The sequence below is a fragment of the Passer montanus genome, unplaced genomic scaffold (assembly GCF_014805655.1).
Source record: "Passer montanus isolate IOZ18808 unplaced genomic scaffold, ASM1480565v1 scaffold25, whole genome shotgun sequence".
NCBI classification, from domain to species: domain Eukaryota; kingdom Metazoa; phylum Chordata; class Aves; order Passeriformes; family Passeridae; genus Passer; species Passer montanus.
The window spans coordinates 10494625-10511641 of NW_024367149.1; the positions used below are offsets into that span (position 1 = coordinate 10494625).

At 44.8% G+C, this 17017-nt stretch overlaps 2 protein-coding genes across 4 annotated transcripts in view; one reads left to right on the plus strand and one right to left on the minus strand.

Moving 5' to 3' along the window:
• Positions 1–1748: 1748 nt before the first annotated feature.
• Positions 1749–13080, plus strand: USP1 (ubiquitin specific peptidase 1). Of its 3 annotated transcripts, none has more exons than XM_039711619.1 (9): positions 1749–1896; positions 2071–2264; positions 3555–3678; positions 3993–4100; positions 4585–4745; positions 5296–6008; positions 7086–7256; positions 8358–8559; positions 11953–13080. In XM_039711619.1, exons 2-9 carry the CDS (start codon positions 2104–2106, stop codon positions 12686–12688), a joined length of 2376 nt encoding a protein of 791 aa, XP_039567553.1. In that variant the 5' UTR covers positions 1749–1896; positions 2071–2103; the 3' UTR covers positions 12689–13080. The 3 variants fall into 3 exon arrangements, with proteins under 3 accessions (XP_039567553.1, XP_039567554.1, XP_039567556.1); XM_039711620.1 differs by having other exon boundaries at positions 1763–1896; positions 2099–2264; XM_039711622.1 differs by lacking the exon at positions 2071–2264 and having other exon boundaries at positions 1778–1896.
• Positions 13081–13147: 67 nt separating this feature from the next.
• Positions 13148–17017, minus strand: part of DOCK7 (dedicator of cytokinesis 7) — a 91783-nt gene continuing 87913 nt past the window's right edge. Inside the window, exon 51 of the mRNA XM_039711825.1 lies at positions 13148–16496. Coding sequence (XP_039567759.1) covers positions 16454–16496 — 43 coding nt within the window. The 3' untranslated portion in view covers positions 13148–16453. The remainder of the gene's footprint in view (positions 16497–17017) is intronic.

The window sequence follows — 17017 nt, forward strand, 5'->3', positions numbered from 1 at the left end:
AAACAATTCCTGCTCCAGCTGGGCACCAAGGACAAATGATCCCAATCCCAGCCCAGGAGCACAAAGCCCGTGGGCTGCAGAGAGAAAAACAAGCAGGGTGGGACTGCAGGGGCTGCAGTGGGATTGGACACTGCACTGCAATGTGCACATGGAGCAGAGCTGAGCCCAGGGAGAGACCCCGGCAGCGCTCGTGCATTTTGGGGCCATTTGGGTTCATCCTGGGGGCAGCCCTGGCTGGGCTCTGCTGCTGCCCGAGGTGGATCCATGGAGGAGATCCTTGGAATCAATCCCTGCTTTGTTCTGGAGCTCTGCTCCAGAGCAGCCTGCACAAGGCATCCCCAGCAGCGTTACACTGGCTTAATTAATCACTTTATTAATCAGCCGAGCACTTCCAGGACCTCTGGGGCACCACCCACCTGGATAAGGCTCCGCTCTCACACAAAAGAGCCTCTGTAGTGCTGAGTGTCTATTAACTGCAGGGACCCCGGGCAGTGTTTGTTGAGTGGAGCTAAAGTTCACAGGCAGAGCTGCGGGGGAAATCCAGCCATCCATGCTCTGTGGGAACGCAGGATCCCAGCAGCTCCTGAGCTCTGGGGATCCCACAGGGAAAGGAAATAAATCATTATATCCACCTCGGGAATCTGAGCCCTGCATTGCAGGCACACGGGGAAATTCTACCTGCAAGAGAAACCAAAACCTGTGCAGGAGCATGGCCGTGACTATTGGAATACACACAATTCCTTCCATAATTCATAGAAGTATTTAGGGATATCGACCTGCTGTAATAATTAATTTATGCAGCAGCAAAAAAAAAAAAAAAAAAAATCTGAAAAATATTGAAAAACTGAAAAAAAAAAAAATGAAAAAAAAAAGAAAGGTGATTTTTGTGGAGTTCAGTTTGCTTTGGTGCATAACAGGAGTGTCACAGTCGGGGGAGGCAGCAGCAGCTGGTCCTGGGGAACTTCAGCTTTTGAGTGCTCAAATTTGGGGTAATTCACCCCAAAACTCAGATCTGGGTATTGCCCAGAGTCACTTATGTAATTAAACCTACAAAATACCTTACGTGAATAAACCTCCCTGGTAGAAAACCTTTATGTGTAAGCAATGTGCGTCCTTTATGTGCAGCCTGGAGGGGGCAGTTCAAAGAGCAGAACGCGGACATTCCCAGCATTTTCCCTCATTCCGGACCCCTAAACAGCCCTAAGAGCCCCAGTGATAAGGCCAGTTCGCTGCGGGGTGTGCCGGCGCGGCCTCTGGGCGGGGCTGCGGCGGCAATTCCCGCTGGAATGTTCGGTTTTTATGGAAAAGCGCGGGAAGGCTCCGCGGCCGCGCCGGGCCCTCACGGCGGGGGGGGGTGGGGAACGGAGCCGCCGCCTCTGATTGGCCGAGCCGCACGCGGGGCGTGGTCACAGCGGGACCAATCCCCCTCCCGCCGGCGGGGGTGGTAGAGGGCTCTCCCCACGCAAATGGTACAGCCCGAACTCGAGCCCTTTGGCCGGGCCGTTACCAGCGCCCGCGCGCGCCCAGGCAGGACCCACAGCGGGCTGCCCACCGCGCTGCCTGATGCGGCGGCGGCCTTGCGGGGCCGCCGGCGGCATAGCTCCGGCGCCCGGCCTCCGCCGCTCTGTCCGCCGCCTCCCGGCAGACGCCCCGCCGCCGCTCGCCATGCCTTTTACCCGCCGTCCCGCCCCGCCGGGGCGCGCTGTGTTTCCCGGCGTTCTCTCGGGGCGGCCTCCGGCGGGGCGTGGAAGGGGGGGGTTGCGGCGCGAGGCGGGGCGCGCGCGCGGGGCGGGGGGGGTCCTCGCCGGCGCGCGGAAAAAAACGCGCCAAGTTGTGTGAGGGTGTCCCCGCGGTCTCCATGGCAACGGCGAGCGGGAGCGGGGCCGGCATGTAGCGGTGAGTGAGGGGGAGCGGCCGCACCGCGGGCCCGGGCCCCGCCGGCCGCGGGGAACATGCGGGGGGCGCGGGGGGGCGGCCCGAGCCCGGGGCGGGGGGCGGCGGGGCCGCGCTCGGCCCCCTCGGGGAGTAAATGGCGCCTGGTGTGCGCGTGTGTGTGTGTGTGCGCGCCAGGTGTGAGCGCCCCGGCCGCGCCCCGCAGGAGCCATGCCCGGCGTGCTGCCCGGCGACAGCGCCAGGGCCAGCCCCTCCAAGAAGAACCGGCTGTCGCTGAAGCTCTTTCAGAAGAAGGAGGCGAAGCGAGTGCTGGATTTCATCGAGGCGCAGGAAAATGAGCCGAAGGGCGCGGAGTTCCGCGGCGCCGAGATGTGAGTGCCGCGCGGGAGAAGTTGCGAGGCGCTCCATCCTCCCATCCTTCCTTCCCCTGATCCTTCCTTCCATCCTTCCCTTGGTCCATCCTGCCTGCCTTCCTTCCATCCTGCCTTCCTCCCCCGCTCCTTTCGCTTTCGCCTCCCCGCACACAGAACGCGCTCCGTGCAATTAACGTGCGCTTCAATTAAATTAACGCGTTCTTACGTTAAATTAACCGCCGGGGCGGCTCCGTGGGGCTGAGCGGGCTCGCTGCCGTAACCCATTTCTGTGCTAAAAAACAGAAACCAGCTTCTGGTTTTGCCGCACCGGGGATGTTCAGTCGGCACAAACTTCGGGGTCGCGTGCTGAAGTTAGTTTTTAAAACCTGTTTAATCACTGTGACCAACTTCTAATAACTTTTTTTAAGCAAACAAGTTTTGGTGTTTTTTGGTGTTTTTTGGTGGTTTTTTTGTGTTTTTTTTCTTTTTTTTTTTTTTCTGCTGCAATTCGCTCTTTTGATATTTTAGGTTTTTTTCTTCTGGTGTTTAGTTGGCACAAACTTTGGGATCAGTCGAAAAAGTTGCTTTGCTTCAAGTTAATATAAGTAGTTATTGTGTCACTGAATTATTTATGTTAAAATTTAATTTTCTGCAAGGTTAGCTTTACTGGAAATAAGTAGGATGTTTAGTTGTGGGGTTGCCTGTCATTCACTGGGGCTTTTCGGGCCCTGAGCAAATCTGTTTCACTGGATTGGGAATTTCTGGATTTCATTGGGGAGGGGATTTAAGTGGGAAAAAGAAAATTGTGGTCAGTTAGAAATAGTTGGAGACTTTAAAATTTGGTTCTGTTGTGTCATTACAGTGTGTTCATAACTTTTAGCAGTGATTAATAATAATGATAATCACTGTACAGAGTGTCAGGTTTATTGGTTTCTTTTTTTAGATTTTTTTTCTGATTTTATGCTTTGGCTTTGGATCCAGAAATGATGTGACTGGAGCAGGGGACAATGTAAAAATACATTCTAGGCACATATTTTCTGCCTTATGAAAGAAGAAAGAGCATACAAAAGTATCTAAATATGAAAGTTTTGCTCCCTTAAATCAGTCTCCTGCTATTTGATGTGGTGGAGCTTAGAGCAGGATTTCCTCCTGTGTGGTTCTGGGTGGGTTGCTGAGGACTCAGAGTGAATTCAGACACACTTGTGCAGGGCTTAGATCTGCATTTCTCAGTGCTGAATTCCCTGAGCTGGGGAGAGAGGAAGGAGTGCTTTTTCCAGAGTGTCCCTTACCCCTTTCTCTGTTTCCCAGTGACCAGGTGGTTCCTGCAGCTCAGCCCCCCTCCCTTGTCAGCTGTGAGAAAAAAGACAACATGCTGCCTTTTGTGGGCCTGAACAACCTGGGCAACACCTGCTACCTGAACAGTGTCCTGCAGGTGAGGCCACGTCCAGGGGCTCCAGAGGGGAGGCTTTGGTCCAGCACGAGTGGCTGAAATCAGTTTATTCTGCCTGCAAAGGGCATCTCAGTACAGCCGGGAAATGAAGGTGCTGCTGCAGGAAATGTGTGCCCTGTGGTTGTCCTGATTGGGAAATTCTTCACTTTCCATACTCAGGGCTGCTCCCTGCTGTGAAAAATCCTGGATCTTTGTGTGCCTGGGGAGGTGCAGAGCTGTGTGGGTTATAGATGTGCATTTATGTGTGGAATAGCTTCTTACTCACTTATTCTTGTGTTTTCAACTGTTGCTTGCAGGTATTATATTTTTGTCCTGGTTTTAAAACTGGAGTAAAACATTTATATAACATTATTTCAAAGAAGAGAGAATCTTCAAAGGATGAAGGAGAGCAAAAGGCAGAAAAGGTAACAAATCCCCACATGTTCTTTATTTGTAACCTTGCAAGCGAGGCTGTCCTGAATACAGGGAAAATTTAACTGATTTCTGGAGCTTTTCAGCATTGTTTTCTGATCTGTTACTTCAGGTGAAGATGTATTTGAGTTGTTCTGAACTTTAGCACAAGTTTTAAAGTCTAACAGAAGAAATTTGGGGAAGATACCTGACCATGCTCTGGCACAAAGATAATTATGAAACAGTGCCTGGAGCTGGTGGAAATGGGAGTTTGGGCAAGGATGGTTTGGGATTTTAAACCAATGGTTAATTGGGCTTTTACATTTGTTTCCTACTTGAAAAAAAACCAAAATAGTGTCTGAAACCCACCTGCTCCCATAGCAGACAAAAAAATCAGCCAAATACAGAAAACCAAGGGAGGGGAGCAGAGACAAATGTTAATTTGTGACCGATGTACCTGTTGCAAGTGTTTTTATTCCTTTCACATTGTCTTTGCAGGGAAGCTGTAAAGAAGATCCCCTGGCAAGTTACGAGCTCATCTGCAGTTTGCACTCCTTGATCCTCTCAGTTGAGCAGCTTCAGGCCAGTTTTCTCCTAAACCCAGAGAAGTACACGGATGAATTGGCCACTCAGCCCCGGAGGCTGCTCAACACCCTCAGGTACAAATCCCCTTAAGTGCTGGCAGAATTCTGTCCTGGCTTTTCCAGGCTGTGACATTGCCCAGCCTTAGAGGCTGGTGCAAGGTAGATGGCCTTAAATTCGGGGTGGCCTTACAGGCAGCAAGATTTTTGTGCTTATTGTTGGCATCATGGTGTTGGAAATTTGAAAATAAATTGTAAGACTGTAGGGGTTTAAAACAGTGCTTAGGTAGAGAAGTGTTATTAAATTACAGAGGTTTGGGTTGGAAGGGACCTTAAAGCTGGTCCAGTCCCACCCCTGCCATGGGCAGGGACGCTTGCCACAATCCCAGGTTGCTCCAAGCCCTGTCCAGCCTGGCCTTGGCCACTTCCAGGGATGGGAAGGATTCCCTTGGAGCTGAGGAGCTCCACTGCTGGGGTGTGCAAATCCTTGAGGCAGAGCTTCCCCCACCTCTGTGACAGAGAGGACATGATCCTCCATGGCTTCTGAATCCCTGATTGCAGTCTCAAATCACATTCCTCAGTTATCAAAGGCTGCCAGGCCCTCATTTTTTCTCCTTTCTTTGCCCAGAGAGCTGAACCCCATGTACGAGGGGTACCTGCAGCACGATGCCCAGGAGGTCCTGCAGTGCATCCTGGGGAACATCCAGGAAACCTGCCAGCTGCTGAAGAAGGAAGAGCTGAACAAACTGCCTGTGGAAGAGCCTGCAGCTAAACTGGAGGAAAAACCCAACCAAAGCTCTGAGAGCAATGGGTCTGTGAGCCCTGCGGAGGAGGAGGATCCCAGCCTGGGCAGCCTCGGCGGGGACGCGGCCAAGGAGAAGCTGCTCAAGGGAAACGGGAAAAGGAAAAGCGACGCCGAGGGCGGCAACGCCAAGAAAAAATCCAAAGTATCAAAAGAGCAAATTGCAGCAGAAGAAAATCAAAGACAAACCAGGTCCAAGAGGAAAGCCACGGCAGAAAAGATGGAAAACCAAACGGATGCCATTGCCAGGTGTTCCGGGGAGAGCGAGAGCGCCAAGCCCACGCAGAAAAAGTCGCGCCTTAGGTTAAACTGGTTAAAATCTTCCTGCAAACAGCCCAGTATTCTGTCCAAATTTTACAGTCTAGGAAAGTTAACTACAAACTTGGGATCCAAAGAGCCAGGGAAAGAATATGACTGTGAGTTCGAAGAGTCAGCTGTCAAGTGTGAAAATGGTGACAGTAAAGAAGAATATCATGAACCAGCGTCTCCCGTGGAAAGCCATCATGGAAAAGGAACTGAAAAAGAACCAAAAAAGGAAGGTTGGTGCACAAGTGGATGGGCTTAAAATTAGTAGGATTAAGAAAGTACAATGCGTGGGAAGTCAGCCTTCAGACTGCACAGCCTGCAGAGCTCTAAACACAAAATTAGATTTTTCAGGAATTGAAGATGATTTTTAGGAAAGAGAATTTATTTTTATACGTGTTTGTAATTTTTTTCTTTTAGAACTTGACCTGTTTAGCTTAGATCTTGAGGCATTTCTCTAAACGTTCTGTAATCATTGTACAATATGTATAAAAAAAAGCTGAATATTACCAGGTTTGTATTTACCACTAATTTTTGAAAGAGCAAAATGATTTGAGGTGTAAAGGGATATTTCTGGTAGGAGCAAACAGAACCAAGCCCCAGTAGCTATGGTTTTACAAACAGTATCCTCTTTTTCCCTTCCAGTTCCCTAATCTTTCCATATTCCCAACCTTCCCATGAACCAGGATGGACTCAGGATGTATTAAAGATCTAATCTATTTAGATCTAATAGATACCTATTAGAAATGCTAATTGGCTGGCAGGTCTGGATTTTGTTTATGTCAATGAAACGAGCAAGATACATATTGAGGGAAAGGCCTCAGTATGAATCCAGTACTTACTAATTTGGACTTTTGCACCACCAATTTTTTATAAAAAATTGAAGGAATGAAGAGTCTTTTTGAGTTCTGCATTTCTTCTGCAGATTTGGCCACAACTGGCCAATAAATTTAGGAAGGAGGAGAGGACTGAGAATGAACAGAAACCAGGCAAACCCACGGTGTGGTGCTCCTTGAGGAGGTCAGCAGCCCGTGCTAAGGAGTCAGAGCATGTGACACTGTCACACTTCAAGTACAAAACAAGAACCCAATCTTAGAACAGAAATTAAAGTTTGAGGCCCAAGAAGCAGAGGGTCCTTATTTCCTTACAAGCAGATGATACCATCAAAACTGCATGTGATTTGTTTTCTTTTTAATTCCTGTCTGAGCTCCCTAAAGGCCGTGGTGTGGCAGTGATTTGGTGAGATAACCAGGTGCTGAAGGGTCTCGGGATGAAGTGCCCTTGCTCAGGGATGTGCCATGTGCTCTCTCCAGGTACAGAGCTGGCTGTCTTCGAGCTGGTGGAGAAACTCTTCCAGGGCCAGTTAGTGCTGAGGACGAGGTGCTTGGAGTGCGAGTGCTTCACGGAAAGGAGGGAGGATTTTCAGGACATCAGTGTCCCAGTGCAAGAAGATGAACTTTCTAAAAGTGAAGAGAGTTCCGAAAGTAAGTAATTCCCCCCAAAAAAGGGGTGTGAGGTGTGTCCCTGCCTCAGCCAGCCGTGGGGAAGGACAGTGCTGCAGTTAGGAAGGAACACGGCTCCTGTTTGTGCTGGCTAAAATTAGAGGCTGTTATCTCCTGTCCTGATTAACTTTAGACTTTGGAAACACGGTGCTGATAATGTTGGCAGATCCAGATAATATTCAAATTGTTCCAGATCTTAACACATAGCATGGACTGCCTACGATCTGTCACTTAGGCACCTGTTTTCCTGCTTTTGAGTAGGTATTTCCTTTGAGTCTTCTTTTTTCTTCCTGGATAAGAAATTTTGCTTTTTCTTTTTGTAAGAAATATTTACATTTTTTCTTAGAAATAAAAGAAACGAGAATCCAGCTTTTTTTCTTAGTTACTCAAAAAAAATGTAGTATTTTAGATTGTTATTTTAATAACATTTGTATTATGTTTGTAAATGTTAGTCATGTGGTCTCTTTCACAAATTTTATTGATCTATATGCAGTTTTTTAGCTATTTTCAAAAGGAAGTGTGCCAAAAACACATCTTGAAATTGAGAATTTTAAAGGAATTAATTTTAGATGCCACTGACTTAATTAGGAGCAGCTTTTCCTGCTTTTGCTCCCCATTTTGCTGAAGGATTCAAAGGAAAATGTGTGGGGTGGTGTTCGTATGTGAAGTGCTGCCAGCAGCGGGTGATCCTGTCAGCAGTGTGAGGGTGGCAGGGGAGGCAAAATGCAAGAAGTGAGAGGGAACTTTCTGGTTATTTTGGGGGTTTGCCTTAATAAGTGTAATTCTGGTTTCATACAAGCTCTCCATTTCCAGACATGGCAACAAAATTGTGTGATCTGAAAGGAGCTTTGGGAAAATCCTAATTTTGAGCAATGACATCCATTAAGTGATGTTTTCATCCCTTCCTGAAATGCTCCAAAGACTGGAGTACATCACATATTTCACACATACTGAGTGTTCTTTGCAGTGCTGCAGGTTTGCAGTGGTCTGAGCTTCACATATTTTGTTCTGTTGCTCTTCTGGCAGGATGCGTTGGAAATGTAAATATTGGCATATCCATGAATGCGGTGATTTCTTTTCTAGTTTCTCCAGAGCCAAAAACAGAAATGAAGACTCTGAAATGGGCAATTTCCCAGTTTGCCTCAGTGGAGAGGATTGTGGGAGAGGACAAGTACTTCTGTGAGAACTGCCACCACTACACGGAAGCCGAGCGCAGCCTCCTGTTCGATAAAATGCCCGAAGTGATCACAATTCACTTGAAGTGCTTTGCTGCCAGTGGCCTGGAGTGAGTATGCATTGCCTGTCTTACCAACAGGGTCCTGCAGCCAGGGAAGTCTTATCCCAAGAGCTGGAAATGCTTTAGCGTGTTTCCAGAAGATTCCCAGATTGGAATTAAATTGCTGGGATGAAGCCCCCAATGCCATAAAGGCTTTGAGTTGTTCCAGGTAGTGGCAGAAATTACTTCCAGGAAAATTGACTTTAGGAGACTCCTTTAACAAAAAATTTTTTAGCTGTACTCTTAGAACAACCTGATATTTCTTAAAACATTCTTTACTTTAAATATCCCCTTATTTACGGGGATATTTAAGTTTAAAGTAAATAAACTGAGTTCAGAGGCAGCTTTAAGTGCTTTACCAGAACAAGTAATGAGAACAAATCTGCATTTTATGGTCTGATATTGTCTCTGCCTGAATGTGAGTACTAAAAAGATGAATGTGAGTGGGGGAAAAAAAATAATCAGGAGTTAACACACTTTAAAGAGCCAACAGTCATTACCCCAGAACTGACCAATTCCTGTAAACAGACTTTGGTCTCAACCTGAATGTGAACACTGAAATTTTGGGGGAAAAAAAATCAGATAAACATTTTAAAGAGCTAATATTAAAAAAAACCAAAAACAATTACTTTAAAAACACAATAGTATCAGCATTATTGATATTAAATTACAGAATGATCAGTTTGGTACTGTAATTGTAGCAATCCTTATATTTTGAAAGAAGTTGTGGGAGTGTAATTTATTTTTTATACTTAAGAATTTAGGGATTTTCTTTGGGATGAGAGGAAACAAAGAAAAATCCATCCCTACAGCACTGTACAGGAATATCCAGGTTTCTGACAAAGCAGAAAGGAAATTTCCTCTGTCTCTGCACTGTCTTTCCATACAAGTCCAGAATCATAACACACAAAATTGTCTTTTCATTGCTCTCCACAATACTTACTTAAATACTGATTTGTATATACTGACTTAGAGCTGCACACTTAAAAATCATTGCAGTTGAGTGGGAAACATGAAAATTATCTTCCATTTGCTCCTGTATTTCCTATTTTCTTGTTTCCGTGAGGAAGGACCTGCAGTTACTCAATCCTGTCCTGCCTCACTCACCTCTTCTGTCCTGGCCAGCTTCAGGACCTTGCTCCAAAACACTCAGACCAATTTCCAGGTCAGAGTGAATCCAGGCTCTTGTGGTTTTCCTCATCTGTCCTCTCAGTCATTCCATAAATTTTCTGCCAAGGGCTGCCAGTCAGAGATGAAGGAAGTCAGAGTGGAAAACCTGACACAGAAACCTGTGATGAAGCTGAAACTCTTCAGAAGAGTTTCTTGATTTTTGGGTTGGATGTTTTCTCTTGGGCAGGCAAAACCCTGCTAAAAGTAGTAACAAATTCTTCTACTGGCTTTAAAAATTTTTTTTTAAGATAAGAATCTTCAGACAACTTTTATCTCCCACAAAAACTTGGGAATCTTGTCTGCTCAGTTGTGCTCTACTGAGTTCTCTGGTGACTGAGTTATAAATAAATGAGAAGTGAAGAGTACTGTAAATATTTGCAGTTAATAGGGATTTTATTCATCTTTTCTAGATGCTGCTTTGCAAAGTGTTTTGTTTTAAAATAAAGCAGCCAGTGTGAAAATCTCCTTGTCTGGGGAGGAGTCATTCTCTTTGGCAAGTGTGTGTGTGGGGAAATATGCCAGGCCATGTGTGAGCAGGCTGTGAAGCTGTTTAGGAGGAATTTGTTAACTGGTAACATGTAATTAAGCATTTCCACTATAGAAATGTAACAATCTGTGAGAAAATCAGCTTTTTGTCTTGTGAAATTCAGTGCAGTGGGTAAAATGTCACTAATTTATGGTCTCAAAAGATGTGGCTGCAAAAATCAGGTTTGATGTGTTTGAAGTGCATCAGTCAGAGCAGGCAGAGTACTTGGCATGCAATTTTTCTGTCTTCAGATTCTTATCATTAAGAAGAACAAAAAGCTAATAGGAAAAGATTTCCTCTCTTATTTCCTCCTCTCCAAATCTTTCTGATGCTGGATGTCATTGAGAAGAAAGGTAGAGCCTGCTTTTTCCTGTTTTCTGTGAATATGATTGTCCCAGTGTGCTTGAGTGGAACTGGATTTGTAATCCAGTGTATCAGCCAGCAGTTCTGTGTTTCTGGACTCTCTTCTGAAAATCCCTATTATCAGCAACCAGAAATAGAGATATTCAGAAGGTTTATTTTTTCTAATTCTGTGCTCTTCTGTGTTCCTTTTGCTGGAGTGAAAAGTGTATGGTGAGAGAGGTCTGAAGTGACTGAGGATTGTGTATGTCACTGTTTATTTCTGTGTCTCAGGGTTCATGGCTCTGAACAGGAGTGAAGCACAACCAAAATTAAATCCAGGAAAACAATAATCATAACTGCAGATGTGCCATGGCTGCAGTTTCCTTGGATTTAAGTTATTTTTTCCTATGATAAGAGCAGTGAGCTCTTGGAAACCTCAGTTTTACAGGGCTTGTCTGTACTCCCCAGTATTTTTCCCTGCAACACCCTCACAGTTGAGTAAGACTGAGTCATCCCTGGAATTTATTAGGACATCACAACCTATTGTTAAATAAAGGGATTAATTGATCTGGGCTGATGCAATGTGTAAGTCATCAAGAGCAGAATCATTCAAGGAGGCTGATGCACAATGAAATCCCAACACTGACTTTCTCTTCAAACCCTGTAGAAGATCCTTATAATGATAGGAATTTTTCCCCTCCTGGTAAATTTGTGTACTGTGAACAAAATACTGAATATTTATGGAACACTAGAGGTTTTTCCAAAGCAAATTAGCTACAGAATTGTTTAAAAAATTAGAATGCCAAAGGACAGCTAGTGAAAATCTCAGGTGAGCACCACAGCTACAGTGCACTGAGGGGAGCTGAGGAAAATTAGTCACAATCTGAGTGATATTAAAGCTGCTTGAAAGTAAAATAAGTAATGCTTTATTTAGTAAATGACTCTTTCAGGAGGAGAAAAAAACAAACCCAACCCTGCTTGATTCAGCCTTGGCTGTTGAAGAGGTTTTTGGTTTGTTTTTGAACAGGATGGTGAGAGAGAGAAGGGGGTGTTTGTGCAGAAATAGGAGCAGGAGTGATAACAATCAGCTGAACCTTTATCATCACTATTTAAAAATTACCTTTAGAAAAATGGGATCTCAGAAATAGTTCAAATTTTCAGTTTCTGGGCTGTAAGATTTAACATTACACTCATAAAAATGCCTTTCCTGACTGGGGGTGCTTGGGATGCTGGGCCAGGGCAGCAGGGAGCAGTTCCCACCATCCATATCTTTGAAGAAAGGGTATGGCTGCACCTCTGGGCCACCGGAAGCGGTTTTTGGGCGGTGCTGTGGCACGAGGTGTAAGCTGTGTGTCCTTTGGCAGGTTTGACTGCTACGGGGGCCTGTCCAAGATCAACACGCCGCTGCTGACGCCGCTCAGGCTGTCCCTGGAGGAGTGGAGCACGCGGCCCACCAACGACACCTACGGGCTCTTCGCCGTGGTCATGCACAGCGGCATCACCATCAGCAGCGGCCACTACACGGCCTCGGTGAAGGTCACAGACCTGCAGAGCCTGGAGCTGGACGGGGGCAACTTCCTCCCCGAGCTGGACAGGGGCAACTTCCTTCCCGCCTACGGCGCGCTCAAGCCGGAGCCGCTGACCGAGGAGGAGGCGCGGGCCGTGGCCGAGGACTACGACGACGGCGAGGTCTCCTTCAGGCTCAACGGCGCCGCGCCGCCGGGCAAGGTGCTCAGCAAGAAGAACATGGAGGCCGTGGGGCTGCTCGGGGGGCAGAAGAGCAAGGCTGACTGTGAGCTGTGTGCCAGCAAACAGCCCAACCCCGAGAAGCTCGTGAGCGTGGCTCCCGAGCCCCGCAGTGAGCCCCGCGCCGAGCCCAGGGCGGAGCAGGGCGAGCCCCCGGCGCTGGGAGCCAACGGACTGGAGAACAAAGCTCTCTGCGTGCTCCAGAGCCTCAAGGAGTACGAGGGCAAGTGGCTGCTCTTCGATGATTCCGAAGTGAAGGTCACAGAGGAAAAGGACTTTCTGAATTCTCTTTCTCCCACATCGTCATCTACATCGACTCCTTATCTACTGTTTTATAAGAAAATTGTAGAGTGATGCTGTACTTGGACTGTAAATATTTGGGATTTGCGTACACCTCTGGCTCTGATTTGCATCCAAACTACCTGGAAGCAACGGCTGTTTGTTTTTTGAAGCTACTGATTCTTCATCTTTCTGGTCTTTTTTTTCCTTCAGTGTCAAGTGGCTCGACTTGAATTAACAAAACATGACATAGGACTTGACTCACACCGTAACTTTTCTGCTGCAGAATAGTGCTCTGACCTTTTAGAAATACCAGTTTGTATAGATTCTAAACGATGCCTACAGCACCCAGTAGTGGTTTTAATGCAGCTCTAGGTCTCAGACATGCCTGTTGTATTATTAGCTTTTTTTTTTCCTTTTTTGCCCATTTTTTCCCCAATTTTTTCCTTTTTTTTTTTCTGTTGTTTTTCTTTTTTTTCCTTTTTTGCCCATTTTTTTCCAGTTTTTTCCTTTTTATTTTTTCTGTTGGTTTTGTTTTTTTGGTTTGTTTGGTTTTTTTGTTTTGTTTGTTTTTTTTTTAATAAAAGTTATTTGTATTCATACCCTGGAGTAAATGTATATTAACTAGCAAATTTCATCAGAAGTTGTGTATTTTTGTAACTTGGGAAGTAACACTTCATATTTAGTCTTTGGGTAATGGACGTGGTTTATTCTCCTGCTCCAGTTCTTTCCTGCTCCTTCCAACTTGAAGCACAAGAAAAAGGGTCTGGGAACCTTGTCCAGAGCATTGGAGGGAACTGAATTCATGGAAGTGTTTGACTGGTCTAATTTGCATCTTGGTACATAGGTGTTAATGAGCAAAGTGTAAATAGGTGTGATTAATACTTCAAACCAGGGGCAGAGTGTAGTGTAATTAAAATAATTTTGTACTTTGAAGAGTGAAGCCCTCAAATCTGCATCTCTGTTTGGGGTGGTTGGGAACTTAGTGCTGACCTTCTAACTGAAGTTCATTTGTACCTGGAGCTCACTGAAACGTGGGGGAAAAGGAAAGCATTTGGGTTTGATGCTTTGTTAAGAATGTACATATAAATAAAAAAGTTATGATCCACATCTGAGACAAGCAGATCAGCCTGTTGTGTTTGGAGAGGGGAAAGCAGAGAGGGAAAGGGCTTTGGGAACAGCTACAAAAAGGCTGGAAATTAGCTTACAGAATTAAAGTGCTTCTAGAATACATGCTGTGGGTTTTAGGGTTCTTGGGCAGTACCTCCTAATTTGAAGGTACTTTTTGACTACAATTGTGAGTTTAAGGGGAAACATTGCAAAACCAAAAACATTTGTACTAAACACTAGAGATGAAAATCCCAAATTGTCTGTCAGAGAATTGAAGGTGACTCCTATAAACTGATAAGTAAAATCCTAACAAATATGACTCAGAAAAGGGGGATTGTTCAGTCTGTCCCAGGATGGATGGAATGACATCAAGTGTCACCGCAGGCTTTGAGTATGCCCTGGATGTATTTCACCTTTTTCCACTACAAATTAATTTATTTACAGAAAAACCCCTAAAAACCTCTGCCTAGTTAATTCTGCAGTACTTAATTTTCACTGTCTTTTATTATACTGTTGTATAAACATGGAGGTAAGTCAGGAAAAATCTCTTTTAGTGCATTTTCCATGTTAGGTTTGACCTCTGACTGTTGTACAGGCCTTGATTTTGCATAGAAAATCTGCAAGGACAAAATACACTTTCCCTTTTCCAAAGCATAGCACCATAATAATAAATAATTTCAGAGTCTAAACCAAGAAAAAGCTACATTACAAAAATATCAGTAATCTTACCTTGCAAGGGCAGCCCAATCCCATTACAGAATGCAATTTTTTAGGCTTTGCTGAATTTCAGCCTGCAAATGAAAGTTTATTTTTCCACACCTGGCGCAAGACTTTATCTTTTTCATTCAACTGCAGCATCAGGAATGTTCCAAGGAAACAAAATACCATTATTTACACCAAAACAGGATGTCAGGAAGACCCAGCTGCCTTCCATCATCCCAGTACAGCTTGGGAGGAGATTCTTTTGTGGCAGCTGAAGAGAAAACAGCCTCAGCTGGAAGATGCTGAATGAAAACCCCTCCTCTGGCACAGGAGAGGGACTGGGGGTGGATTTTTGGGATATTCATCCAAGCACCACTTGCCACCCCCCTGAACTTGTTGCTTGTAACTCCTGTCCTGGAGCAGGACTGCTGTAAATTAAAGTTTCATCCTTTCATGGCTCCTGGGATTTGTTTGCACTGTGTAAATATTTTTAATGCTTCTTCCTGTAAATCTCTTCCAAAGCCCTTCCCTCCTTCCTTAATATTTTCCATTCTGAGATTCCCTGACTCCTGCAGCACCTCAAAGGCCTTGTCAGCAGCCCTGGGCTATGCAAGAGCCTTGGAATATCCATGAAAAGGTTGGAATTCTCCTTCTGCAGGGAATTCCACCCAGGTGTGACACAGAACCAATTCAGGATTATTCTGTTCCAGGGAACCCTGCAGAGCCTGGCACACAAAGCACCAACTGTGCAGCTGCTGGGTAACAGAGCATGGGAGAAGTCTCCAATAACCTAAAATAAGTATCAGGAAGGGAAAAAAAGACCCTCCCCACCCTAAACCTTCAGTGCTGCTGCAGAAGGGGGCACTTCATGTAGAAACCCATTTTCCTTCTATTTTTTGATATATATATATATAAAGAGTATGTTTATCAAATTCAGATTTTGTGTGTATATCTGGTTTTTTTAATGCATACTTAGGTATTTATGGAGAGAGAATAAATGTGTTTAATCACACACCACCTCTTCCAGGGGACTTTGTTCACCACAGAGAGGAAAAATATTAAAGACAAGATTTAGGAATTGTGGACTCAGCTCCAAATCTGATGTTTCCTCAAAGTGCAGTGTTAGACCCCAAAATATCTGCTCTATAAAACATCTTTCTTCACATAAACAGCAATGCAAAGAATGCTTTGTACCCTTTTAAACTGTGATACCATTTTAGGTTCTTCTGCCCTGTGAAATGAGGTTATAAATTAAAGAATGGACACAAAATGAGTTCAGTTCCATGGACACTGCTAATTCCAGGGGTGAGGAGATGCTGGGACCTCCCAGCTGGTGGAGATGCCCAGGAACACACAGAAGTGAAGCTGAAACTTTCCCCTGATGGACTGAAGGAGGTGTTTGTTTTGTTTTGTTTGCAGCAAAAGAACAGGGATAATAAACAATCAGCACTCTGTTAATTAATGTTACCAGGACTTACCTTGCTCTGAACTTTTTCCCCAAGGATGCTGAGCCCTGAAGTCCAATGCACAGGGAATTAAAGTGTAAACATTCACATATTTAATAGTACCATCAAAATAACCATCAGCATCATCACTACATTAAAAACTTCCAAAATGCATTTGCGTATGGTCCTAATATAAATTAAATATAGGAACTAAAAGTAAAATAAATTTAACATTAGGTAATGCTATAAATAAAGGTAAATGCTTTTAGTGTACCTTTGAGTCATAAAAATGCCTTAAAAAACAGGTAAGTTTACAGCTCATCACCAATACTCTGGATACCACTGCCATGATGGTTTTTTTCTTTTCAAACATTGAGAAGTCTACATTTGACAATTCAGAATGATTTTTTTGGCCACTGAACACTTTGATGGAGGAAGAGGTGTGTGGGATGTCCAGGATGAAGTCCAAGTTTTATTTCACAATAAAACTTCTTTGATTCCCAGCGCTGATAACAAGGCTCTTTTTCTTTTCAAAACCTTAATTTTTTAAGTGCTTTTTTTTTTTATTTTGGTTTTAACTCGTTTAGATTTCCATTTTGCGAAGGCTCATCCTGCTGAAGGAGTCTCTGAGGGAGAGAAAATACAATGATGAGCTCAGATTTTCCATGGTGAAATAAGAAGCCTCACCAGATGAATGACTCTGAACTGATTTCCAGTATTTTCTAGAGCTGGTTACAACAAAAATTAGAAGTCCACTGGCATTAAAACTCGTTGCTTTTCCAAGGAATTGGGTTTGGGTTTGGACCTGGGATCATCCAAAACACTGACAGAAAGTTTAATTCCTGTGTACACAGAGAAGCAGCACAAACACCTGCACAACTGAAACCTTATTTAAATCTTTCAAACACATCCCTGAAGTGGAATTTGCCAGGAATACTTGGAGTTGGACTCAGTGATCCTTGTGGGATCCTTCCAACTCAGGATGTTCAGTGATTTTCAGGGTATTTAATGTCATACCTGTATTAGGCTGATTATCTGATCAGATAATAATTACCACACCAAAAGCATTTGCAGTGTTCCTGGCTGGGTGGGGAGGGAAGCTCTGCTATTCCCACCATGCCAGCCAGGAAAATTTGCCAGGGAACAG

What these genes read in the sequence shown, in the direction of transcription:
- USP1 (XM_039711619.1), top strand. Translation starts at nt 2,104, where the DNA reads ATGCCCGGCGTGCTGCCCGGCGACAGCGCCAGGGCCAGCCCCTCCAAG. An exon ending in GAGAGCAAAAGGCAGAAAAG is followed by an intron (nt 4,101 to 4,584) that starts GTAACAAATCCC and finishes TTGTCTTTGCAG; the next exon opens with GGAAGCTGTAAAGAAGATCC. An exon ending in TTTGCTGCCAGTGGCCTGGA is followed by an intron (nt 8,560 to 11,952) that starts GTGAGTATGCAT and finishes GTCCTTTGGCAG; the next exon opens with GTTTGACTGCTACGGGGGCC.